Below are 27,083 nucleotides of genomic sequence, written 5' to 3'. Positions count from 1 at the left end.
TCTGCAACCAATCATAGACATTCCGCTGCTTTCAGTACGCCGAAATATGTCTCTTGGGACTCGTTTCGTAGGAGCCGACCTGTACGGACGTGTTCTATTCATTCTCGTGAGAAAGTCGCTTTCTGCGCATAACTTTGTACCGGCAATTCGAGTTATCGATTCCTACTATTAATAAATTTAAGTGAATATCCAGTCGGCTCTAAAAATATTTAAGAATACACACCACAGTTCGAAATCTGGAGACGGTGGGCGAAGATTTTACGTCTCGCCACCCAGTGGTGCGGGCTAATACGAGACACGAATTCGGCCATTTTGTTGAAAGATAATACGCACTATCGCTAAGATTGTTCGTGAGCACGAGGAAATTATAATCGGGGAAGCCCATTACACTAGGAAACCATAACTAATAGGAGGCTCATTAAAATACTAGGATGGCTCAATAAGAACGGACTCCCCGACTGAAGGCGACCCGAATTTACAGACGACTCCTGTATGACCATGTGGTACCAAGAATTCGGGATACCTATTATACCAGGAAGGCGTAATATATAATACCCATTAAGGCTATCAGCAAAGTCTAGACAGTAGAGGGTTATCTCCGAGCGAAGAGGTAGGTGCCCAGGGTGACAGACTCAACAAGTCCTTTTTGTAATTTATACCTTTCCACTCAGGTTATATTCTTATTTAAATAATTCAACTATTTTTGATGCTGACTCACACAAGCCAATTAATGAAAAGCTGTTTAAACACCCAATGTTAATTCACGGAATTTCAGTCTTACAGAGTGATTGCCTTTGCCTTGTCCCTAATAGTTCGTTTAGAGATATATATTTTTTAATAACGTCCTTTATATCAAAGAATTTATTGCTCAAGTTGAAGGAGTAAACAAATAATTAAAAGAAATTAGTTATATATATATAAAAAAAAAAAAAAGAGAGATTATTGAGGTTAAGGAGGAAAATCATATTAATCTTTAGCATTGTTGATTAATCGAAGAAAGAATTTATATCAATATTAAAAAAAAAAAAAAAAAAGAAACGTTTTTTCAACGATTGCATATGTTAATTTGTTAAATTGAGACCCTAATATTTCACGATAGTGATCTACTTCGCCGTTACTGAAAGTGTTTACTACATAAAGGATACTGCGATCACAGGGTCATCACATGCTTAGATGATACCATTCCATAACAAAGTGATTTTGAATGCAAAACAAAACAACAGGCCCTGAATCTCATCCCTCAAACTACATTATTATCAGTTAAAATATCCAAGCTTTTAATACTAAAGCTGTCGAGGAAAGCTAAGACAATTTTTGGAGATAGATATTTCCCTGTTACATAACTTAAATAAACTGATATGGATATTGACAATACAAATAATATTTAAGTTCATCATAGTTGCTATATTTCTAGCTATCAAAATAACAGTTTAACTTTATACTTCCGAAATTGTTGGGAAGGAGAACTAAACTTAGCTTCCTTAAAGTAACTAAAAAAAAAAAAAAAAGAAGACAATAACTGATACAAAAAGAGAGGGAGAATAGGATTATACATGGTTATAGAATTTATTTGCGAATTATTATTTATTTTATACTCTATTCGTTACCGGCTATCTATTTTTAATCCTTCAATTATTACTCGATTTAACTCCTTTATATAACTGTGATTATGTGATAGTCATCACCGTCCTCGTATTGTTATATTTATTGCTTTCTGATATTATTTATTATGTTTTATGTATCTTAATCTATATATTGTCTACTAGTCTTTTATGTATTATTTATTATAGCGTTTACTGAATATTACTACAAAGGATTGATATATATTGTTTATACGCACTGTTCTTTTTATAAGAATCATGCACTAGTGTTTTTTCACAATATATGTTTCGGAGACAGATATTCACTAGTCTTATAATCCAATTAAACTGATGTGGTCGTTGATAATGCAAGGAATAATTTGTCCTTCAAAATTACCACACTCCCAGCTAACAAAGTAATAGAATAATTTTGCATTTTTGTAATTGTTGCATAGAGGAATTAAACTTTTTCTTTGGAATAATTTATTATATTTATATGAAAATAATAACAATAAATTGAAATAAAAAGAGAAAGGGCAAAAGCGTACATGTCTTTTAGAAATTGCTAGAAAAATATTTGTTTTTTATCATTTTTACTATTTGCTATCTCATTATCAGCGTTCCAATCAAAATTTATCTGCGGAATTTCGTTAATTTTTCATTCTGTTCGTTACCTATTATCTACTTGTCAAACTCCCAACCATTACTTGATATAACATTTTTGTATATCAATGTGATTGTTGGATAGACATCACCGTCCTCGTATTGCTATATTTTTTGTTGTCCGATACTATTTATTACATACTATATGTCTTAATTTATATATTGTTTCTGTTTATTATTTATTATAAAGTTTACTGAATATTATTACAAAGGATTGATATATATTGTTTACTTACATTATTCTTTTTATAGGTATTATGCATTTATGTTCTACCACAATGTATGTTTAGGAGACAGATATTCTCTAGACTCATAATTCAACCAAACTGATACGGGTGTTGTTAATACGAATAATATTTTATCCTTCAAAAATACCATACTTCCAGCTAACAAATTAATAGACTGATTTTATATTTTCGTAACTGCTGCATAGAAGGAATAAATTCTTTTCTTTGGAATAATTTATTATATATATAAGAAAATAATAACAATAAATTGAAACAAAAATAGAAATGGTAGAAGCGAATATGTCCTTTAGAATTGGCTCGTAAGATACCTTTAATCATTTTTACTACTCGCTACCTTATTATCAACGTTCTAATTTTCCATCTTTTACTGATTAATTATCACAGCGCCTATAGAATACTACTACAAATGTGATATTCACTTTCTATGTGCGGTATTTTTGTTGATGCCAAGTACTGACGGCTTAGTGTAATGTCTATTGATACATACATGGGTTCTGTCATTGTGCATACCTAGGAACCAACGGATTTATATATATTTACAGGAACCTATGTCCATGTGATTATAACCACCCTTTCCTACTTATTCATTTATAATCTGATATCTATTGTCCTTAAGGACGTCTGTGATAGCACCATACATATGATGCTGCGTAAAATGATATAAATTTAATAAGGAACATAGTTCTCATATGCCTATTTACTGGGGCGTCTCTTATCCCTATAATAAATATTAGCCAGTTCTGTAAGCTTTTATATTGTCGTTCAACCGAGTGTCGACGTGTTGATCTCGGTTTTTGAGGAAACGTCGTGATGTCTAAAAGTGGACACTCTGATATCAATATGCCTATATCACCAGCTCATTCTTCTGCTTTGGGAAACCAGAATGCAACCCCCAACAAGAAACGCAGACGCGCCTCCCCAAGATCTGACCTCTCGCCTAAAGATCTAAACGCGCAAGACAAGTCGTTACCTGCTGATCATATTCGTCCACTACACCTCACACCTGAAGTAGTTAACGAAGTTATTATAGGAAATACCGTCAATGAACCAACAATGGATACAGATACGGATAAAATATCAGAAAGATTGAATTTTCTGAGAGCTCAGCGTATTAACCGGTACTCAAGAACGAACACAGGACCCTTCACCATCTTCGTAGAATCCCTGCCGGGCAGATCAGGATTGAATGTTGGCAATCTACACCCCACAAGCATAGGCCAAATCTTATACAGGAAAAAAAAGGAATCAAATAACAATCATATATACGATAATATTTTGAATATCAGAAGAAAAGGGAAAAACCTAATCAGCATTAATTTTGGGTCTCTGGAAGAGGCAAATAAGTTCTTAGATACGGAGGATCTCCTTCCTAACGATTGGATAGCCTACATACCGAGTTTTAAGGTGCAGCGCACAGGAGTAATTAGGGATATTTCTCCAGAAATCTCAGAGGAGGAATTTTTGGAGGGCCTGGAGTGGCCGAATATTTACCAGTATAAACTAAACATAACTAAAGTAGAGCGTTTGAAGTTTATAGACCGGAAAAACAACAATGTACTGAAACCATCATCTTCAATGAAAATTGTATTCGAATCTAACTTACTTCCAGAATACATTTTCTTATATAAAGTGAAACACAAGGTGCTGCCTTATATCAATAAGGTAAAGAAATGTACCAACTGTTGCAGATGGGGGCATTCGAATAAACTCTGTAGGGGCTCTCTTAGATGCGAGAATTGCGGTGGCCCCCACGAATTACTGGACTGCAAGGATGAGATACGGAGATGCCCCAATTGCGGGGGAGATCATGGTGCTCTGGACACGAGATGTCCTTCCTTCCTCCATTTTAAACTAATTAATCATGTCATGGCCTATACTAATTGCTCTCAACTTGCAGCGAAACGTCTGATAAGGAGTAAGGAGATTACGTCTACCATTCAAATCACACATATCTTTAAGTCTTCAGCATACTTGGGCTGGTTTATTCAGGATAATCGGGATGAACAATCAAACTACTCCAACAGTTTGGTTAATCTAAACAGGACGTTCTCTACTAAAACAAAAAGGGATAAAAGGATACTCCCAAACCAAGAAACAATGAGTGGAGATGAAATAGTATATCCACCTACAACAGTAAGAAACTGTCTGACCCAACAGAGTCAAGTCAATCATCATCATAATCATAATCACAATCCTTTTCTGACAGATCAAGCGATCCTTAGTGAAAAACCAACTTCCTTAACTGAAATCGAATATATTAGCCACCGCAGGGGTTCTCAAAACTCCCGAGCATCCTCAATACGTTCCAGGGAACGCGGCTCAAGAAGACAATCACGAGAGTTGAATGTGATTCCAGATCTTAGTAGTATCTATCGCAACGATAGGAAGTTGAATACGGATGCCATATTGAAGGATATAACTAACCTTTTAACCTCAGAAAAACCTCTGGAAAATAAATGGAGAGAATTTGTTTTTGCTGCAGCCTCAATTTTGGGAAACGAAGATCCCCAATAACATTAAGTTCTGTTGCATAAAAAGGGCAGAGTTTCACACATCATCTGTTAGAAATGGATCTAAGAGTACTTCAATGGAATTCTAGAGGCATCATTGGAAAGAAGCAGGAACTATCTAACCTAATCATGGATTACGATCTAATATGCCTACAAGAAACGTGGCTCTCTCCGAGGAATAGAATATCCTTTAATAACTATAACTGTTTTAGGAAGGACAGAATAGCGGATGCGATTGGCGGCGGGACGGCCATCTTAACCAAAAGCAATCTGGATGCCAAATCTTTAAACATCGGTCTGCCCCCCGATACGGGAATTGAGTACACAGCAGTTTCCATAATGGACAAGAAAAAGTCTAAAAAGAATATGATGTTTGTGTCCTTATACAGACCTCCTTCTAACCCAGTAAATAGGAAGTCATGGAACAAGTTTTTTTCGGTTCTGTTGGGTTTGTTGCCGGAATTTGACATCTGCATATGTGGAGACTTCAATGCTCAAAATGTAGCCTGGGGATCCTCTGTTACGAACTCGGCGGGCAAGGCTCTGGGCGAGAGCGTGGCGGGGTCCCCATTCATGATCTTGAATGACGGATCGTGCACTAGGATTTCGGCCAACTCGAACTATGCAAGTGTACCAGATTTAACTCTGGTATCTGGACGGTTCCTTTCTGCTTCGTCTTGGTCGGTCGGACTGGATCCTACGGGCAGCGACCACATTCCGATCTCATTTATGATTGGGAATTCCTCTTCTCAAAATAAAAAGTGTAAGTCAGACCCTTCTCTAGGAATAGTCTCAAGAAGAAAGCTGGATATCTCTCATATGGACAAGGACAGATTCTTAGAGATTACATCAGAGGCTGCATCTCCCCCGGTGAACACCGGAAAAATTGGAGCTGATCTCTACTCAGAATGGGAGGAAATAATAATTGGAAGCGCAATCCGCTCGGGCGCTATTCTGTTGGATGGTAATGGTATGAAGAAAGGATTCGACCTTCGAAAATGTCAGTATAGATATACATCAGCAATTAGAAGGGAACGCAGAACTCAAGATAAGCCATGGTGGGACGAAGAATGCAAAAAAGCTGTGAAGAAAAGGAGAGTTGCATATGAGAACCTTAAGAAATGCTATTCCCGGCACAACTTGCAAACATACAGGAAAGTCTCAGAGGACACTAGGAAGCTGATTAATCAAAGGAAAAACCAAAACTTTAGAAAATTAGTAAACGATTTGAATTCCAATTTGGGCACCAGAAATTTCTGGCAGGTAGTAGGTTCGTTCAAAAAAAGCTCATATTTGAACTCTGTTGACTCTCCTGCGAAACATGTTACACCAGAGATATATGGAACCATTAATAACATCGCTCCTGACTGGGTGAGCCAGCCTTTTGATGATCCGATAACTTCTGTCCCCCCTAAAGACTTTGAGTTACAGTTCAGTATGGACGAACTTATATCAATCATTAACAACCTAAAAGCCGAAAGTTCTCCGGGACCGGATTGTATAAGTAACGCTCTCCTCAGGCTATTGCCTGTCGGGCCAGTTGAGTCGCTTTTGTTTATATTCAACAGGATGATTATGGATGAATCTTTTCCAACAAGTTGGCGCAGGGTGGACGTGGTTTTGATCCCAAAGCAAAACAAGTGCAGCTTTAGACCCATCTCTTTGGCACCTAATGTCTTGAAGGTATTTGAAAAGCTGATCTTAAACAGATTTGACAGATTCGTTGAAAAAGAGAAACTGTTGCCTAAAATACAGTTCGGCTTCAGGAGAGGCAAATCTTGTGAGGATTGCTTGGCATTGTTGAACCTGGAAGTCTATAGAGCTTTTTCTAGAGGGCAAATGTCGGGAGCCCTCTTCTTAGATATAAAATCTGCATACGACAACGTAAACCCGTATATCTTGTTTTCTATGATTAACAATCTCAACATCCCAAGGCCTTTTAAGGCTTTCTTCAGAAACTTCCTGGGACCAAGAAGCGCGAGCTTCTTTGAGGCAGGCATCTGGATCGACAATAGATGGATTCAGAGGGGCCTTCCCCAGGGTTCATCCTTGAGCCCCATTCTGTTTAATGTCTACATGAGGGACATCCTCTGGCACATACCTTACAATTGCCAGACTATTCAGTTCGCGGATGACGTGGCAATAATCTGCTCAGGTGGTGACTTGGATGCTATAAAAAACTCACTTTCTACATCTTTTACAAACATCAAAGAGTGGCTAAGATCACTTGACTTAGAACTATCGGTCTCTAAAACACAATGCATAATCTTCAACAGGAGAAAACCTTCGGTGAATACTGGTCGCCTGACACTGGATTCGGGATCGATCGAGATGAGTAAGGAGATAAGGTACTTGGGCATGATTTTGGACTCTGGTTTAAGATGGAGAAACCACATCGAATACTTAAAAACTAAGTCAATGAAATACATTAATATATTAAAATGGTTGGCCGGTCCATCCTGGGGCATAAGCCCGTCTTTTTGTTTAAAGTTCGTGAATGCAACCCTGGGAGCTCAGCTGGAGTGGGGGAGTATGTGGTACATAAGTGCCGCTGGCTCATATGTAAAAGTTCTGGAAGGGATCTTGTGTCAGGCATACAAGGTGGCTATTGGCCTACCTAGGTCCACACCAAATAGAATTTGTTGGAAATATAGTCAGCAAAAAAGCCTTATGGGACGTATAAGTATTAAAATGGATAGATACGTCTGCAAATTAATTCAACTTAACAATAAGATTATCATAAATAAAATTAAGAATTTTTACATATCAACACAAGTAAAACAGTTGGCTGATAGGAATATCCCTTTCTTGGTGAAAAGATGGCCTCATATTAGTCCATACGAGAGGTTCCTTCATACATGGGAAATCCATCCAGTTTATCACTACCCGCGTCTATTCGTCCAGGAGGAAGTGGACGTTGATCTCAGATCGGGTAGACTGTCCTTGATGTGTGACAACCCGGATAACGCCTTCAAAAATTTGATAGCGTTCAACTGTACCAATGAAGAAGAGGTCGTGTTATATACAGACGGATCCAGAACGGAATTGGAGAACAATGTTTGCTTGGTTGGCTGTGCGGTGTTTGTTCCCCATATTGATTTGTGCTATAAATACAAACTTAATCATTTCACCAGTTCTTTCACAGCAGAGTCAGTCGCAATCTACAAAGCCATAGAGATATCGCAAGCTCATGGATGGAAATACATCAATATTTGTACGGATTCTAAAAGCAACTTGGATATTATTAGTTCTGTCTCTGACATTTATAAAAACACAATAGTAAAGCTCAACCACTGGATGGAAGACATCAGGAGTTTAATTAATAATATACACAACCAGGGGGGCAGGGTACGTTTCTCATGGTGCCCAGCTCACAAAAATATCAAAGGTAATGAGATGGCCGATTCGGCAGCTAAGGATGGTGCGTTGATGGGCGAACTTCTTGAGGATAGGGTTGCTTTTATGGACGTTTTGAGGTTTTTGAGAATAGATTATGACAGGATTGAGGAGGACTTTTTCAGACTGATCAACATGGGAACAGGAAGGTGCTATATGGAGAATCTCACTGATTTGAATATCACGAGGACGTCTAAGTACGGTCTTAATCGCGCTCAACAAAATATTTTATCTAGGATGATCGCAGGGTATCCATACACTGGGGGAACAAAATATAAGTTCGGTTTAATTGAATCTCCGGCGTGTGAATGTGGTAGTCCCCTCCAGGATATCAATCATATTTTTTGGGCTTGCCCTAATAACGATAAAGCAAGGCAAATACTCTGTAACAAACTTTTTAATTATAAATATCACGCTCCGTTTACAATAGAATCCTTGTTGCTTAAACTGGACAAAAAGTTAGCTAGAGCCATCATCAAATTTGTTGAGGAATGCAATTTGCATATTTAAGACAGTAATCTATAACTATGTACTAATGAATGAGAGATTGTTGAGTTTTTCGCCAGGGTGTCTACTTTATAGGTTCGCAAGGATTTCCCGAAACGCCTGGAGACTTGATAATATCCAAGAGGATCAAAGAAGACCTGTTAAGGGCACAGTTAACCCCCACAACTGTTGCTCATAGATTTTCTGAAATCGTGGTACTTTGTCTCGTCGGAGACAGAAATCCATTGGGTTAAAGAAGAAGAAGAAGAAGAAATATGTCTCTTATGTCCCATGAAGCGGATTACGCGGAAGCGGAACGAGTGGATCACCAATCATGGGACTGTTTCAACGAAATTTTTGAAAAGGTTCTATTAGAACGATCCCGTGATTAGTGATTATTATTTATAGACAATTTTTTATTGTTTGCAATATTTATTTGTTTGGAATATATGTCAACTTATATTTCTTGCATTAAAAAATTGTAATATTATCCATTTAAATTTTATATGTACAAATTTTATATTTTAATTTTTTAGCAAAAATTCAATACTGTATAAAGTCCAATACAATTGTTTGAAGCATGAGCTTTCTTTAAGTAAGAATAACAATTATAATGTAATAAAAATTGTTTTGTTTTTAACTCACAATGACAATTGTTTTTATTATACGTAGATCAAACCAATGAAATGATTCTTTTAGAGGATTCAGACTTGTATACAGTTATCAGTTATTTAAAGATAATAGGACATTCTTATATAAATAAAATTTGGGTCCAAATATTAATTAAACAAAAGTTTTTATGGCTTCTGAAGAAATATTTTTGTCGTAAGGACTTTACCATTCGTACATTTAGATCGTGGGACAAGTTTACACCCTGTATGACACTTAATATGAGCATAATATCCATATGGTCAGAAGATATTGTAGGCGCAAAAAATTTAGCAACATTTTTAGATGTGTGTATATTATTAAATTTTATATACACACACACTACAGTATTACAAAACATTTTATCTTATAAGCATTATTAAAATAACTTCTTTTAATTATGTGCACAGAGAAATGTTATATTTATAAACACACATATGGATCTCTATGGTAGCACTATGCTTTTACCATATGTAAAAGTGTTTGGTAAAATAAACGAAGGATTTAAGTCTAGTTTCAACCATTTAATACAGCCAAGTATAAACGAAGTAAACCTCTCGGATATTTCTTTTGGGGCTTCTACGGCTTCTATCTACAGTTTATTTTATGCCGGCAAATGGCACTTACCTATAAAAGGCACATATTGGAAACATAATAATTATTTTTGGGCGAATACAACAATGTACGAGTGCATATGTATTCTTGAGTCTTATTCTTTTTTTCTTCCATTTAAGTCTAACAAATTTCAATACATTAAGCGCAATTGATTTATTATAGTGATGATGTTAAGATGTGTTTTGATTCAGCTATAAAAGGATTTCAAACTTGGAAATCTTGGTCAGTTAATAATAGAAAAAACTTATTATATGAATTGATAGCAACAATTAAATATGACAGGTAAAGGTATTAACAACAAACAGAGTGTTTTTTGTATCTTGTACTCTTGATAACTTTTTTTATAAATTTTCATTTTTTTAGACAATTATCGGAAGATGTACTATCACGATTGTGTTCTCCATTTGGCAAATTTTTATTGCCCGATAAAACCTCATTACATTATTCTGAAAATGATAGAGTGGAAGTAATCCAAGATCGTATTCCGAGAGGCATTATTATTCTTAAAGAAAAAACTGAAGAAATATTATTGCTTCGACTGATACAAATTTTATTATCTGGCAATTCAGTTATTGTGATAGCTGATGCAAATTCTTGCAGTTTAGCACCATATTGTGATCTCTTTTCAACATGTAGAATACCGCGAGGCGTTATAAATTTACTATCAAATGAAGATATTAGAAATTTAGAATTAAGTTTATGTGCAACAGATTATGCAAATTATGAAAAAAAAAATCACTTCATTGAACAATGAAATAACGTATGTAAACCTTACCATACCCAAACCAATTATACTCTCCCTCAAATAAATTTGATTAATATAGAATCATTAATATGTCAGCTAATGTGTAACAAAGATAGAACTATATAAAACAGTAAAAACACCTTGATGTATTTTTTTTAATATTACATTAATTCGCAATTTTAGATGGACAATTGGTCTCTATCATATATTCATTAATCAATTCTCTCAAAAGCCTACATTTGAATAATTATAACATGACATACATTGTAAATTAAAACATTTTATGAAAGATTTGAAATAAATTTCTGTATTTTTACTCATATGTACATACAATTATAAAATTCAAATTACAATTTTATCGTGCGAATATTTGATTAGCAAATCAATTAATTTAGCAAATCATTAATATTTCAAATTTCATATAACACGATATATTTTACACGTAACTATATCAGTAATTTAAAAAATAAAGGAAAAGGGAAAGAAAAAATATGTTTACATCGTAAATTCTTTCTGAAAGTTTTTCAAGCGGTATATATATAATAAGATATATGGTATATCTTATTGATATTGTATCTTGTTATAGATCAATTTATACTATTTTTAGTCAATGAAAAAAAAATTTGATAGTTCGCGGTGTGTAAATAAAATAAAATTACCGTCGTATAATGCTGCATTTCAAAATAATGTTTATTTATTTTATCAAGGATAATATACTTATTATATGGATAACAAACATTGGAAACATTATGCTTCGCATATTCTTATATTACAGGCCATATTTAGAAATATGCTCAGAGAACAAAAATTAAATTATCTCTCATGTTCTACATTACAATATAAACAAAAATGCGCGATCTAATAATGACAATCTCAATTACACAATGTATTCTAAATATGGCCATTATAATTTTATAAACGTATTTATAAAAAAGAAAACTCCTTCCCCCCCTCGCCCCCTCCCCCCTCTCTCTCTTTCGATCTGAATTTGGAAATTTTGACATTGATGAAACATTTTAGACTTCACCATGCAGCAATTTCTTATCAAATAAAAATTCTCCCAAAGGTCCATGCGTTTTCATCATTTTGCCTAATGTTGAGATTTTGCCAGCGAGATCACGTTGTCCTTTATATTGTTCATCCAAGAAATCGCTAGTGAGGTAGTCCACCAACTACAAGGAATCGCATCGCGATAATGAAAGAATATTTGTTAAATATTAATTTTTTTAAGAACGGTTATTTTCAAACGATTCTCACGTGATAATCGTTGAAAGAAGATGTTTTTGGAGTTTCGCAAGTTATGATTATCTCACGAATACTGCGTGTAACATGAGCCTCCAATTCCAAAGCTTCAATGAGAGCTTCTTCTCCACTCTCCCATTCTTGGCGTATTGGATTTGTCTTGTTGGTCTGTAGGACGAAGTAAGAAAAAAAGTATCACTATCACATTTGTATTTTTTTTCTCCTTGGTTATTTTCGCTTTCTCCACACACTCAAACATTTTACAATATTTATGTAAGTTATCTATCTTTACTCATTAAATGTAGAATACTTACTAAAGGATACGTGAGAAGTTTGCTAAGTTCTTTTGTAAGTTGTCCACGCATTAGCAAATATTCGATGATCTTTATCGCATGTTCTCTCTCTTCGCTCGCGCTTTCGAAAAAGAATTTGCTAAAGCCTGGACGATTTATAGTATCACGTGCAAAGTGAGCACCCTAATAAGAAATTGAAAATCTTTTGTTTATGTAATGTGATAAATATAAATTGTAGAAATTATGAATGCATTGTGAATGGGATACGTATATATGTATATGTATATTTTTTTAAGTTTTTGCTACTAAAACAATTATTTTGCTATTAAAATTATTAAATAAATTCAAGTTGTCAAATATAATGTCAAATTATTTTCAACTGAGCATTACGTCATAAACAATTTTGTTTCGACAAGTAAATCAATAAAAAAGTCAAATAAAAAAGCGAAAAATATAAAAGTAAATAGACAATAGATAAATATAAAATTTTTACACAAATCTAACAAGTTCAGTATTTTTTTTTAATGGATTCTCAATATATTAACTAGCCTATAACTTTGTTCTTATACTTATTGTTTAGTGAAAGAATATTATATATGTATTCATAGTATTTATACAATAAACGCAAGATGAAAAGTTTGAAGACAAAAAGTTTTTTGTTTCCTGAAAATATAATTCTTGGATTTAATTTTTTATTAGAACTTCTTGAAACATAATATGATATATATGTATATATATAAATATTAAAGTAGACTAGAATTTATATACCATCGCAAGATATGTCATGGCGGCTTTCATTTCGGTTGTAACTTGAGATTTCATGAGCTTTATACATGGACTAGTCATGTCTTTCCATGATTTTGGTACATTCTCAGCAGGTTGTATCATACCTAAAAAGATGTAATAAAATTATTAACAATCGATTAATTATATGTACAATTATATATATTATTGAAAAGTTATATTAAATTTACAATAATTATCGCCTAAGATGAAATATTTATGTATATTGTGTAATAACCTATTAATTAAATAGATAACGAGATGACACGTATTACTTTATAAGCATGTTATCAAAAAGATGAAGTATTTTATCGGTGCGTGACTGATCGCTTGTAATATCGATACTATCTATTTGAAGATAAAATAATTAAACATTAAGAACAATCTTTTATTGTAGCGAGAAAAATTTCTTTTGTATAGCATTACTCTCATTTTTATTTACAGCTATACTTAGGAAAAGTAGAGATTATTAAAATTATTTATTATTGTTAATCCTTACATTAGAAAGTAATTATTAATCTGTAAAATGTATAACTTTTGTACGTATGTTTAATGTACTGTAATGTATCAATTATAAATTACAACACGCTTGTATTATAATTAAATCTGTTTTACAGAATATGCGAATGAGAATCAAATTAAACGACCATTTATTATAATAGACTTGCATCACACTCATGCATAGATCTCCTGTGAATGAATCACATAGACGGAAAAGGACTTTGGAATCAATATGTATACATCATCATCATCATCATCATCATCATAATTATCAATATAATGTACTTATTATCAAAAGTTATCTTCTTTCGTACAAAATAAAATGATCACGGAGTAAATAAATTAATTTGTCGTAGATAGAAGAGATATACGTGACATACGTGCGATAAGTATTAATTACATTTGATGAATCTTTCATGATTAGAAATAAAAGAAAAATCTTTTCTTTTACAATAGGACTAATACAATTTAGAATTTAAACTGTTTCTCTATGTGACAAAAATGAAAATGTTCATCAGTTAGAATAAAAATTTCAAAGTTTAATTTTTTTTACACGCGCGCGCGCACACGCACGCACACACACACACATACACACACACAAAACATGGTTATTATCCGTTTACAAATATTCGTTTTCCCGTTATTAAATGAAAAGACTGAGACATTTTCTTTGAATCAAAACAAATGTTTATTATTGAGTCGAGTCGACGATATTCTCGACTTGTAAACTGAATGTGATATTTAAAATAATGGCTGTGTTCAGCAGAAAAAACAACTCTTTGCAATTGTAAATTCTTTTACACGACTAGTTTACACAGGAATTAAGAGCAAAAACCAATCGTACTGAAGAATTTTATACAACATTTGCAAGGCTGCTTTTTCTGTTGAACGCAGCCAATCATATATACATACATATGATAATAAATAGATATCACGAGGGGACAAAGCTAAAACAACTGCGTACTCGGGTAACTATATAACTCTTTATCTCTGTTGCTGGTTGATAGTATAGTCATGTCGATTTCCCGCAAATGATTTTCTCTAACGACTCTAGCTTTCCTCATTTTATACTTAGTAAAACGATAATGACGAATCGGGTCATAAAAATGATATTTGATAAAATCGTGGCATCTGTGCATAAAAATAATGCAGATAGGAGAGAAGAAGGCCTTGACGCACATGTGTCACAAAGATCAAATGCATTTATTTGTCGTTAACTTTCAAACCACATAACTGCACAGCTACATAATTTATCATTGAGATGTATTTCTAATTTTGATTCTGTAATCTATTAAAGCTATTCATTTGAGACCATACGAGACTATCAGATGAGACTAAAACTAAAAATAACTTTAAATACAATATTATAAATCAAATGCGACATATATGATCATGAATTTTAGACGCACGACGCCTAATGTCTATTTTCATCAATGCGGATTAACTTTCATCTCGGTTTAACTTACTCTTTAGCTTTTTTTAATTCTCCAAGAATTGAGAAAAGAAAAACTGCAAACTAAATCGAGATCAAAGTTAATCTATATTGATGGAAATGATAATTAGTCATAAATATTTCATCACTTCCATAATAAACTGTGCAAAGCTCAGCATACAGATAATGACGAATATCCGATATACATGAATCAAAAAGAAACAAAGGCTACTCTTAGAGCGACGATTGTCACGTTTCGTCTATCTTTATATTCTTATTTCCTTTATAACAAGAGGAAAAATAACTCGATATAATAATATGCTTAACAAAGCGATTTAAAATTACAACACCAATACTTTAGCTAAGCATGTACAGTCACGAAACTAATGGTTCAAATACAGGAAGTTTATGGAAGTTTATTTTATGAACAATTACAAATTTGTATCAAATATTACAATTTAAAAAAAAATTCAATTAGAAAAGTGAAAAAACCCTTCTCAACTTCCATCAAAAGTATATTTTGCTTTTGCTTAGTTTAATATAGCATAAAATAAATATCTTGTGTGTTTGATAACTATATAAAGAATTTGCATTAGGATACGTTAAAAGTATTTAAAAAGTGATGTCTCATAAATTTAAAAAATTGGAATTGTATATTTTATATATTTATATTTAATTGTATATTCTCCACTCACTTTTGTCGATAAATGTGTATAATTTATTTCTGAGATTCTATAATATATATGTAATGTGAATTTTATGCCTAAAAGCATGTTTATCAAGAAAAGTTGGGAAATTTGAGGAGCCAAAATGTTTTTAAATGTGTCTATCTGGAAACATGAAATATTTACAAGGACAAACAATTCATCTGTCTATTGTATACATCGCATTCATGCGTGTATGTACATTATTACTTTTATACAAATACAATTATTGTGGAATGTGAAGTAACAATGGAAAGTAGAACTCGTCGGTCTCATCGGAATTATTCGAGTGACCAAAGTTTATTAAGCGAGCCAATTGAAAGAGCTTGAGCGATATTCAAAGGTCTGATTGCTCAATCAAAACAAACTATTGCGTTCACATATCGCTTTACGCGGAGTCACATCGTTTCGCGTGCAGAGCAGCGCAAAGCATTCCTCCTCGCTCCCATTTCCCGTACAAATTTACAAGTTTGGGGACACAGGTTTCTTTTTCAACATTTCTTTTTCTACGTCGGAGAGACAAGAAAAAGGAGGATATGAAACAGCGAGACGCAGTCGGATACAAACGTGTCAACTTGTTCCGAAAACATCGAAAATGCCTATAACGTTAGACGCATCGCCCGACATGCGACATGTCGATGTCAGACATGCGGCGATGATCATAGGGAGAGGTGAAAGAAAGGGGAGGGGGGAGAGAAAAATTACGCATGTAAACTTACATTTAGACTTGTTTCCGAAGATGCCACCGATGCAGACCAGGATGATGAAAAGGATGTAAAACAGCCTCGTCATTGTGATGTCTTGCACGCGCAAAAAGACAAAGAGATCGAGGAAGGAGATATGTATGTAGAGGGAAAAGCGAGCGTGGAGATAGGCGAGAGAACTCGGACAGGTTATGGTATCCTGAGAAAGAGAATGATAGGACGCGCGTGGTGCGTTGCGGATCGTTGCGTTCACTTTTTACAGAAGCAACCTTTATACGCACTGGTATAGAAGGCTGTCTTCGTCGGAGTTGGATAAGAGAGCGCGGCTACGGAGGAGACTAAACGCGTCTCACGGTCATCGATCACCTAACGACAATACGACAATCGTCCGACGAATACACGACATTCGCACTTTGACCGTAAAGGCGGGGTAATGAGAGGGAGAGAGACACGGACAGAGCGCTGAACGGGTGGGTAGCGAGGGCGTTGAGATTCGCTTCCTGCGTCTTTCGTTTATTGTCCCCACCAGACCTCTCGTCATCCCTCGCCTTGTCGTCTTCGGTACTCAGACGCGTGGCTTGCGCATGCGTCGCGCCGCCCCGTCAGCTGACTATGACTGTATGAAAAACTGAAAACTCCCATCATCAGTCTCATCTTCGCGTCGAACAACGTTCATTTTCGGAAGAACGTCGAAGCGAGAGTATTCACGTTGCTTCCATCACACGCCGTTCGCGACGAGAGATAGGTACGAAAGAAAGAAAAATCACTCAAATTTGCTCCGATAATTCCCTTCCGCACGTATGTAGATAAAGCACACATATACACTCTCACTCCTAAAAGAACTATTCACACTTCTCGAAGGGAATTATTCTTAATCTTGTTTTTGCATATAAAATGTACTGCGCATTTTGTTGTACTCTACGTTGCGTCACGACCATTGTATCGCACCGCACCGCGCCGCGAGTACGTCACGATCGCGTGCGGTGTCTCACACACACACACACACGCGCGCGCGCACATTTTTCTTTAATTCAAATAATTTTTATTAATTTTAATATTTTCAAATATTTAGTTAACACAGAATTTGTAAATGTCTAGTATGTAAATATTTATAAGCTCTACATATATCTCCAACTTTTTTAAAATCTATTAAATTATTTCAGCAAAGATGTTGTTCTTTGGCATATTGTCTGTTCTTTTCCTAACTGTTTCCACGGAAAACTGTTACAACGATGTTGAAACTTTCTGCAGCACCAGTCCCAAAAGTATGTAAATATTTATTTGCATGAAATAGTTAAAAAATATTAATATTAGCTTTCTAGTTATTTTTTGCTGAATCATATATTATTATATATAATTGTACTATTTGTGTTTAATTTTCTAATCTCAGATTTCCACTTTTAATGCAGATTTTTTGATTTCTCGAAAATATGTAATCTCAAAAGAAAAATACTTTCTTATTGATGCTTCAGGTAATGGATTAATACCGCACTGCAATGCTAAATACGGACATTTCGATGCGCTTCAGACTGATTTACGAGAGTTTGCAAGCGCTAATGTCGAAAAAAGTTTTGAATTTCTTCTGATGTCAACGCATTTCGGAAACTACGAGGCTAATCGAGATGGGTTCAAGGGATTGTACCGCAAACTTTCAGACAAATTGTGGGAAGACGCGATAGATTTGATTAAATATATCGCACAGCGTGGTGGTACAATGGACATGAATCAGCTTCCACGTGAAGTCGCTGTGGAAACCGTAAGTATCATATATTTATTTTTCAGCCAGCAGAACGGCTCCTCCTTATAGTAAGAAAGACACATCGATCAATGTTATTGTTTGTAGGCAAAGGATAGTAGCAGTGATGTCACAGTAGTGGAACTGACCGAATTGAATAGTCTGGCTAAAGCACTCGACAGTCAGAAGCATCTTGCCAACGAAGCATTACGCATTCACACGCAAACGCAGCATCATACCAAAGATGATGCGGCTGTTGCTCATTATATCGAAGAACATTTCATGGGGTCGTTGACCGACCGTGTGAGACAGCTAGCAGGTTATTCGAACGACCTCAAGAATATGCTGAAAGACACGCATGACGCATCTCTTTCTGTATTCCTGTTTGATGAATACTTGCAGAAAACTTTATAAGAAGCTGTCTACAATATAACTTAGAATACATATTTCTATATACATTATCATTATTATTACTGTTTTTTGTCTTTATCTTCAATCGATGTTACATCTTTCATATGTAAAGTAAAAGAAATAAACACATAGAAATTTATTTTCTATATTCTGTACGCATACTATTATACATACAACATATATATTCAATATATCTATAAACTTCTTTATTCTCTTTATCAGTTACCTATGATATCCGTAACACATGTTCTGCAGAACTATTTATTTTGATATGCTTAGTCGTATTTGTAACAAAGCAAAACTTACTACATAAAATTTAGGAGTCTAAAAACGGGGTCACTTTTGCTACTCGCACGCTATGAAGATCGTCCTCCTCTACTCTTACTCCATGCAAATATACAATATCACTTTGGTTACAATTATTGCTCGCTATATTTATTTTATCAACATAGAAGCAGGCATTCATATAATATAGAATCCACGTAATATAGCGCGGTAACTTTGTTAAAAACGCAATTTAAATAGGGAAGAGCCTATATTCATGTTAAAGGCAATTATGTTACACATCTGTGTAATGTGCATATGAGATTCTCAATTATAGTGTACTCTTGTGCTGTTTATTACATTTCTTTTTTTTTTCGTTATCAAGAGACAGCAGTGTCTCGCGCCAAGTGAACGAGCAGGGCGAGGTCACCCCGTGTATTATACGGGAGTACACAACTTGCGAGCACCTGAGATTATCAGAGCTCAATAACAACTAAATCGATCAAGTTCTAACCAGGCTCAATCGAAAGTTTGGGTTTGATTTGTATAAGAAAACTGTTTTTCTTTTTACTCTACATGCCCTACGAGTGGAGATATTGTGATGCAAAGTCCGAATTTAAAATTTTTCACTTATATATTTACTTCAACGCACACAATCATTTCTTTTATTTCAAATTAAAAGTAAAGTATTAACAGATACTATATATAAGTATAAAATATAATGCTTATGATAAATTAAAATTTATAAGAAGAAATTATTCAGTCGTTATATGATATGTAGAGCCATTTTTCAAAGACAAATTGGTATATCATTAACAGCATAAATTATTATTGCGCACGCGCAACAAAATTATGTCATGTCTATTTTTTGACTAATTGTTCTAAATTTTAATTCTACTCTTTTTTTAACACAAGAATATTTATTTAGATTACTTATTTATCTTTGTTTCCTACTGCAATTATAGAAATATTTTTACTTCCAACAAATTGTTGCAATTACACACACACACACACACACACACACACACACACACACACACACACACACACACACACACACACACACACACACACACACACACACACAATTCGTCAAAATTCAACATAAATGTATAGTCTTCTAATAATGTAATCTGATCTGTCAATTTTATGCAATTGTGTAGTATTTTTTTGATTTCCACTTACAATAACTACATCATCTGAAATAAATAGACAATACATGATTATACTCCACATACACGTGTGCGTACACACAACAGAATTATCTAACAATGTGTCCTGACACCTCACGAAAATATTATTACTAATGTCAAATACTATTTTTTTTATCATAACATTAAAATTCACTTATAATCTTTAATATTTAAAAATTACAATTTGAAATACTATTAAATAATAGTATTTGAGATTAATAATAAGTTTTTGTATAAATGTCCAGATATAATACATGTCCGATCAATAAGACATTTACCTTAAATACTTACCCTTCATCTCTTTAATTTAGTAAATTTACTAGTTTACAACTTTAATATATTATAACACAGATTTTCATCTTTGTTAATTTATGTCATGCATTATGTACCTGTATATAAAAAAATTATTAAAATAAAATTTTATTAAACCATAAAATTTTTAATTTAAAAATATCAATATAATGTGAATAACTTTGAATGGAATTTCTTATTACCGATAAAATTGTAATATTAATGTGTACTAATAAGGAAGCAAGCTCAAGATCTTCGCTGTACATGTTTTTTAATGGAACACTTCGATATCCTGTTCTTAAACAGCGTACCTGAACAAAATGAATTAAATTGGAAATAAAAATCATAAGTAAGAAAAAAAACTCTTAAATAACGTTAAACATAAACGTTTTCAAATAACGATTAAATACTCACTGGATAAGTAGCTTGTCCTATGAAATTGCTATCGCCAAACATATCTTCGTCTTGCACCAAAAATCGTATAAGAGCAAAATATGGATTAGATATTTCAAATTCACATGTCTCATTCCACATTGGATTAAATCCATTATCCTCTAACGTAAGAATTATGTTCGTTAAGTAATGTAATGATGTTTAACAAAATTATAATTTTTGTAATTGAAATGTAGATACTTACGTATTGTCCTTGTTGTTAATTTCGTCCCTGAATCAAAATCTGCGCCTACAATTTCGATCTCGACGGATGGACTGGCAGTGCCTCTTCCTGATCTCATTAAATGTCTCGCTCCAATAATTTTTAAGCTAATCTTGAGCGATTCAACTCCATGCAATGTATTTTTGTCATATGGATTGAAGTCGTGTCTAAACATGAATTCTGGTTTCAATAAATAGCCACAATTTCCATTCTCTTTAAATTTAGCTTGATTCAATTGCATTGATTTATCTCCAGTCTGGTAGTTCAAAGCCACCATTTGACAACCAGAATTCCACATTGGTACAGGATTAAAATTACTTGAATCGATACGTTGCCCCTTTGGATAAACTCTACTGAATTGAACCTATAAAGAAAAATAATTTACTTATATATTTATTCTGATTTACATTTTAAACATTCCAATGTATTCAAACACACACACATACGCGCGCGCGCGAGCTCGCACAAATAGAGAGAGACTCTCTCCTTGAATCAGATACATTACCTGATGATATTTTATAAAAAATTTATTTTCTTGTTGACATATTAACTTTTCAGCCTTTGTTTCAGGAAAACTACTCATTTCATTAAACGTAAATCCCTTAGTTCTTATTCGTTCTATGTTAAATGCAACTGATCTACAATATACGATAAGATTAGACATTTCCTTGGCTATTCTCCATGCCCTTTCCATCTCTTTGTGTTGACTTTCCTTTAACAAAAACATACAGAATGCACAATTTTCTTTCAAACAGCCTCTTTTTAAAAATTAAATGTTTAATTTTATATAAAAAAATTACATATTTACCCTAACACTTGCATTTTGTGCAGTCTCTTTAATACTTGACATCCATTCTAATGCAGTATCTTTTGAAGGTGTTGCGATTTCAAATACTGAACACATACTAGGATTTTGTATTCTTAAGATCCATTCCAAACCTGGTCTTTCTCCAACTGTTAATTCTACCACAGCACCCATTATATCCAACGAACCTTTTTGCAAGTTACCAAGCATCATAGAATCGGATGACTAAAAAAATTCTTAAATTACATCCGATATATATTATATACTTATACATCGCATAACATTGTTTTTTACATTAATTATAACTTTTTATTATTTTTACATGTATGTAAATATACAACTCAAAACTTACATCTCCTTGAGTTTCTTGTTGATCAATTTGTTCTACATAATTAGCAGGAAACCAATGTTGTTTCTTGCCACCATAATCTCCTCTCCACCATCCTCCACTTTGCGGATTAACATTAGTAATTATAGCATGCTTAACCAACGTCAATTCGTCCTCTCTTCTAGCTTTATAATCATAAATAGCTTTAACAGTAACCTTTAAAATAATTTGATACATCAATACATTTATAGACAAATACAGCCACTTAGTGTACATATACAATATTTCTATATTACTTTACAACGTTATAGAAATTAATTAATATGAATTAGTTGTATTTGTATGGTCTTGGAAAGCTTACTTTTGATGTAAAACTTGTAGGATCCATATAACCAGGGATGCCGTAAACAGATCCATCATCATTATCCTAAAGAAAAAAATATAAAGAAAAGGAAATGTTATAATATTCTTTGTTTTCTTCAGTACGAGATTTAGATATATAATTATGTATTCTATTTATATTCGAAGAAAAGTGCAAAAATAATTGTAAATACATACCAAACCCATTCTTCTGATAATGTCCTGATTAACAGGATAACTTAATTTAATCTTTTTAAACAATGGATGCCGTTCGTAATAATTGACTAATTCAACTAAACTTTCAAATTCTACAGTCCCAGTGGTGTAGAGTCTTCCTTCAAGTTTTATTTTACAGTGCTTTATCTTCTTTTCCGCTCTACATATACATATACATATACATACATACGTGTGTGTGTGTGTGTGTGTGTGTAAAAAAGAGATTATATTTGTCTCTATAATTTAATACAGAAAGCTAAAAAAAAATTATTTAAAAAAAAACATACCTAAATGAAATTGCATAGCAATTACTTTCTCTTTCACTAGGTCTTACTAAAAATGCACCATCTGTAGGTATACGCTTTAGCATCTCTTCTGCTGCAATTCGAGTACATTCGGGATGCCACCATTCTTTTTCCTCATGTTTATTTGGCTGAGGCACTGGTTCTTGTAACGTAATTAGAAATTCCTGTACATTAAAGACATGTAATCATATACTTTGTTATTTTTAAGATTTATAATATAAATTAAGAATATAATATAAATTAAATTATATAATATAATATAATATAATATAAATTAAGAATAAGTTTTATTTTTAAGAAAATATTTTTATTCTCTTTTGATTCAGACAATATAAAATATTTTCTTATATTTTGTTCCTTTTTGTACTCACTTGGCTTCTAAGTGGATGATTACGATAATGAGTAATTAAACTGTAAAGACTGTCAAAACAATTGGTATCAATGAGATAATACTGTGTTTGACCCATTTCTTGCTTCAGTTTGATACGACAATGGTTCACCTTTCCTTTACGCCAAAACGATAAACAGTAATCACCCACAAATGTAACACATTGTCGTACTAGAAATGTACCATCTCCAAGATAGGAATAATGCTGTAATAATTCTTCAGCCTCCTCTCGCCCTCTTGCTAACTTTCCGTGAAACCATTTTTCCCCAAAGTGTAATTCGTTATTTGGCGCACCCTTTTAAAATTACAACAAATGTTATTTAAATATAATGCTATATAAATATAAATGTTATTTAAAGAAAAAATCAACAGACATAAGCATATATAACATATTCATATTTATTACAAACCACACTTCATTCATAATAGATTAATTAGCAATTCGTATTCTCTCTCTCCCCCCTCCCTCCTTTCTTCTCCCTCTCCCTCCCTCCCTCCCTTTCTCTCCCCTCTCTCGCTCTTTCATATTAATGTTGTACTTGGTATACAAAATGTGCATACATCTAACGATCTCCGAACGCCACTTTCCTCATCGTCATCGTGTTCAGTTTCTTGTGCTCTTGAAAACGTATCTGTATAAAACAATTTTTGTTGTGTCAGTACAAAAAAATGAGAATTCCATTCTCTATCGACAGGATCTTCTAGATAAAGAATTCCATTTTTTATGGTATTTCTAAGATCCATTTCTTGTCTGCTTTCATCATTTCGAATAAGAAACGAGGATTCATCAACACCCTCAGGAAGTTTCTTGTGTTTTAACAAAATTTTTCTACGTAATGCATATGGCGAAGGTAGACAAGTTTCATTCTTGTCAATAGGTTGGACTAACAACATGTCACCAAATACCTCTTGCATAGTCGTTGCCATTTTACGTTGTTGAGGTAAAGTGCAATTATCCTCAATAGATAAAATAACAGGATATCTGTGAGAAGACAAAGCAATAAAAAATTATACCTATGTAGATAATCTATGTATTTTTTCTTTTTTATTCTTTCTAACTCACTCAGATGTAGCAAAAGCATGCTCCTTGATGATCTTGATAACGTCTAAGAATTTAATTTTAGTGGTAAGAGTGTGTCCATGAAATATAAATGGCATTCCATCTGGACCATCCCAACAATCAAGTTCTATACATCTACATCCGGCTCTTAGCGCACGCACATATGCCTGACAACTACTTTCGCTGCTAATCTGATCTCCCATCAAATATCTAGGAAATCATACTCTGTAGATTGAATCGTTACAACATATGTATTATTACTTTAAACCTTACATACGTGTTGTGCGATGACGCTATCCAATAATGTGCAAGGGGTCGAGTCATATCTTGAAAAACTTGATTATATTTTTGATTCCATATGTCATTGTGCTTAGAAAATAAAAAGTCTATAAATTCGGAAAAAGTAAAATATGGCTCTTGTATGTCTCTTTGAGAATCTTGTAAATATTCTCTAATAAAACGCGATATTTCTAATTCATTATTCCCCAAACCATCTTGTTGTTCAGTTATTAAAAAATTCTGAAATTCTTGGACCATAACAGTCTGTCCAGTTTTAGAATAATTCAACAATTTATGCCAATCCGCAAGATTCTAAAAAGGACATAAATTATATAATATGTGCATATATAAATGTTGGCGCTTGTATAAAAAATAATTTTTTATACAAATTACTTACATTTTGATCAAACATCAGTTTATGATATAGAATAACAAAATCATCAAAACCAAGTTCATTTCGATTTCTCGTGTCAACTTCTTGGAACAATTCTCTAAGTCTATTTGTAGCAATTTTGCAATTAACCCGAGGCAAAAATGCTTTCACATCTTTCAATGTGATCCTGTCAACAAGTGATATAAAATAATACAGCTAACAGAAAATGATGAATAAAAGTAATATAGATAACAGAGTATATATAATTAGTATAGAGATGGCATTGCATAGAATAAATCTATATGATATACTGATTATTAATTATAAAAATTATAGCCATATTACAGAGTATATAAAACCTCATACACATACACCCACACACAGGCAGGCAGGCATATATATATATATATATATATATATATTTGTATGTGTAAACTGTTGGAAAGAGAACTTACATCTCACGAGAATTTTCCATTGCATAAAACTCTTTTCTCAGCCATCTCTCAACTTGTAATGGATATGGTGCATTAATAGTATCTTGTACCAAGTGACGCAATCCTTTGACCCACAGTTCACATTCTTTTTCACTAAGAGCTGAAAGATAAATATAGATAATATGTAAGTTTATAGGAAAAATTAGACACTTAGCTAGATAAATTCATATATTATTGTTACCAGATATGGAAAGAGTTTTCAGTCTAAATTCTGATCCATAATATACTACAAAACATCTTAAATTTTCAGTTCTTTTAGCATCTTCAGGCCATTTTTCAAAGTCTTTAGATTGTTTTCCTATCCTAACTTCTTTCACCTCTCTTATTTCCACTGTAAATAAATATAATAACTAAAATAGATATGTAATTCAAATATGCAACATTTATAACTCAATAAATGTATCTTTCATATGACACTATATAATGTATAACTATATAAACATGTATTAGGGCATGTGAGAAATATTTATCAATGATAAATTTTAATATTAATACTGATACTAATTGAATTATAAGGAAGGGCTTTTTAGTTTATTGCGTAATCAATTGCATTGTACGTAAACAAAACAAAATTATTGATACCAGTGTTTAAATTTAATCTATATAAAAGATATATACCACCTATAAAAATAAAAGAATAGATAAATCGAATTGTAGACAAAATCTTACCATAACCATCAAAAGGTCTAAAAGTTGTACTTCTTGACCAAACAATTTGTCTAGTTTCTCTTCGTATCATAAGAGTTTTCCTTTCTGGTCGTTTTCTTGGAAAAAATTTTGTCACTACGGTACCTCTCTCAAGCTGACTAATAATTTGTTCCATTTCAGGAATAATTCCATTCATCTTGGAAGAGATGTGCGTTGACACTGTAATAAATAACATACATATAACCTGAAATAATATAAATTTGGTTAGTAATAGCTTATGGTTTCAGACAAAGAGCCTGTTCTTTTTAGCTGCACTATTACACTGGTGCAATAAGTTAAAGTAAGACAAGTATATTTTTTCTCATTCTAACTTATTGCATCAGTGCAACAGTGCAGCTAGAAAGAACAGACCAAAACTGTACAAAGTGACACACACAAGTAAAATTATATTTCATAAAATATTATAGCTTAAAGCAAAGACAATATCTGTTTAGATACTTGTATGTGAAACAGGTACATTTAATAATAGAATCACTTTTTTTACGGAATAGGTGTGTAGATTTATTATACAAAAAGTTATGAGCAAATTGTGTCATTATCAGAGATAGCTTTATCTTTTATTTTGCGAAATATAATGCAGAGTAGAATCTTTTTCCTTTTGAGAGAAATAAGAAATTTTGCATTTCGGCATTTTGAGTTTCCTGTTTTATCACGTCGGTTGCTGTCGA

General features: G+C 33.1%; 4 protein-coding genes across 6 annotated transcripts; 2 read left to right on the top strand and 2 right to left on the bottom strand.

Moving 5' to 3' along the window:
* Positions 1–28: 28 nt before the first annotated feature.
* Positions 29–11,513, top strand: LOC105833147. The gene is made up of 6 exons (XM_036295186.1): positions 29–610; positions 8,980–9,248; positions 9,556–9,839; positions 9,942–10,213; positions 10,309–10,428; positions 10,510–11,513. Exons 3-6 carry the CDS (start codon positions 9,570–9,572, stop codon positions 10,898–10,900), a joined length of 1,053 nt encoding a protein of 350 aa, XP_036151079.1. The 5' UTR covers positions 29–610; positions 8,980–9,248; positions 9,556–9,569; the 3' UTR covers positions 10,901–11,513.
* A 50-nt stretch (positions 11,514–11,563) lies between these two features.
* On the bottom strand, positions 11,564–16,984 carry LOC105833152 (ferritin subunit). The gene is made up of 5 exons (XM_012674647.3): positions 16,566–16,984; positions 13,195–13,316; positions 12,448–12,609; positions 12,149–12,301; positions 11,564–12,063 (listed from the first exon to the last, which is right to left on the bottom strand). The coding sequence occupies exons 1-5, from the start codon at positions 16,636–16,638 to the stop codon at positions 11,908–11,910; spliced, it is 666 nt and encodes a 221-aa protein (XP_012530101.1). The 5' UTR covers positions 16,639–16,984; the 3' UTR covers positions 11,564–11,907.
* A 168-nt stretch (positions 16,985–17,152) lies between these two features.
* Positions 17,153–18,842, top strand: LOC105833151. The gene is made up of 4 exons (XM_012674645.3): positions 17,153–17,295; positions 17,714–17,815; positions 18,023–18,306; positions 18,394–18,842. Exons 2-4 carry the CDS (start codon positions 17,719–17,721, stop codon positions 18,697–18,699), a joined length of 687 nt encoding a protein of 228 aa, XP_012530099.1. The 5' UTR covers positions 17,153–17,295; positions 17,714–17,718; the 3' UTR covers positions 18,700–18,842.
* A 45-nt stretch (positions 18,843–18,887) lies between these two features.
* On the bottom strand, positions 18,888–26,574 carry LOC105833149 (1-phosphatidylinositol 4,5-bisphosphate phosphodiesterase gamma-1; the record flags this gene model as incomplete). 3 transcript variants are annotated; one of them, XR_004965436.1, is given in 19 exon segments in its annotated part: positions 18,888–20,159; positions 20,432–20,542; positions 20,648–20,755; positions 20,859–20,998; positions 21,082–21,463; positions 21,605–21,811; positions 21,908–22,129; positions 22,257–22,448; positions 22,594–22,659; positions 22,791–22,968; positions 23,096–23,277; positions 23,485–23,796; positions 24,063–24,483; positions 24,565–24,771; positions 24,839–25,152; positions 25,238–25,400; positions 25,669–25,807; positions 25,889–26,038; positions 26,377–26,574. XR_004965436.1 is itself a non-coding variant. In XM_036295185.1 (18 exon segments), coding segments are annotated over 18 exon segments (3,596 nt in total), but the record flags the coding sequence as incomplete, so codon positions are not given.
* Positions 26,575–27,083: the final 509 nt, after the last annotated feature.

The sequence above is a fragment of the Monomorium pharaonis genome, unplaced genomic scaffold (genome assembly GCF_013373865.1).
Source record: "Monomorium pharaonis isolate MP-MQ-018 unplaced genomic scaffold, ASM1337386v2 scaffold_678, whole genome shotgun sequence".
In the NCBI taxonomy this organism is placed as follows: domain Eukaryota; kingdom Metazoa; phylum Arthropoda; class Insecta; order Hymenoptera; family Formicidae; genus Monomorium; species Monomorium pharaonis.
The sequence above is the reverse complement of the archived record's forward strand: the minus strand, read 5'-3'. Positions and strand labels throughout refer to the sequence as shown.

Bases quoted from the DNA above. Each gene is read 5' to 3' on its own strand.
- LOC105833147 (XM_036295186.1), top strand. From the start codon at position 9,570: ATGATTCTTTTAGAGGATTCAGACTTGTATACAGTTATCAGTTATTTA. The intron at 10,214-10,308 runs GTACGAGTGCAT...GATTTATTATAG, and splicing joins TTTTGGGCGAATACAACAAT to TGATGATGTTAAGATGTGTT. The intron at 10,429-10,509 runs GTAAAGGTATTA...TCATTTTTTTAG, and splicing joins GCAACAATTAAATATGACAG to ACAATTATCGGAAGATGTAC.
- LOC105833152 (XM_012674647.3), bottom strand. From the start codon at position 16,638: ATGACGAGGCTGTTTTACATCCTTTTCATCATCCTGGTCTGCATCGGT. The intron at 12,610-13,194 runs GTATATAAATTC...ATTTCTTATTAG, and splicing joins CCATGACATATCTTGCGATG to GGTGCTCACTTTGCACGTGA. The intron at 12,064-12,148 runs GTGAGAATCGTT...GATTCCTTGTAG, and splicing joins CTTCTTTCAACGATTATCAC to TTGGTGGACTACCTCACTAG.
- LOC105833151 (XM_012674645.3), top strand. From the start codon at position 17,719: ATGTTGTTCTTTGGCATATTGTCTGTTCTTTTCCTAACTGTTTCCACG. The intron at 17,816-18,022 runs GTATGTAAATAT...TTGATGCTTCAG, and splicing joins CTGCAGCACCAGTCCCAAAA to GTAATGGATTAATACCGCAC. The intron at 18,307-18,393 runs GTAAGTATCATA...TATTGTTTGTAG, and splicing joins GTGAAGTCGCTGTGGAAACC to GCAAAGGATAGTAGCAGTGA.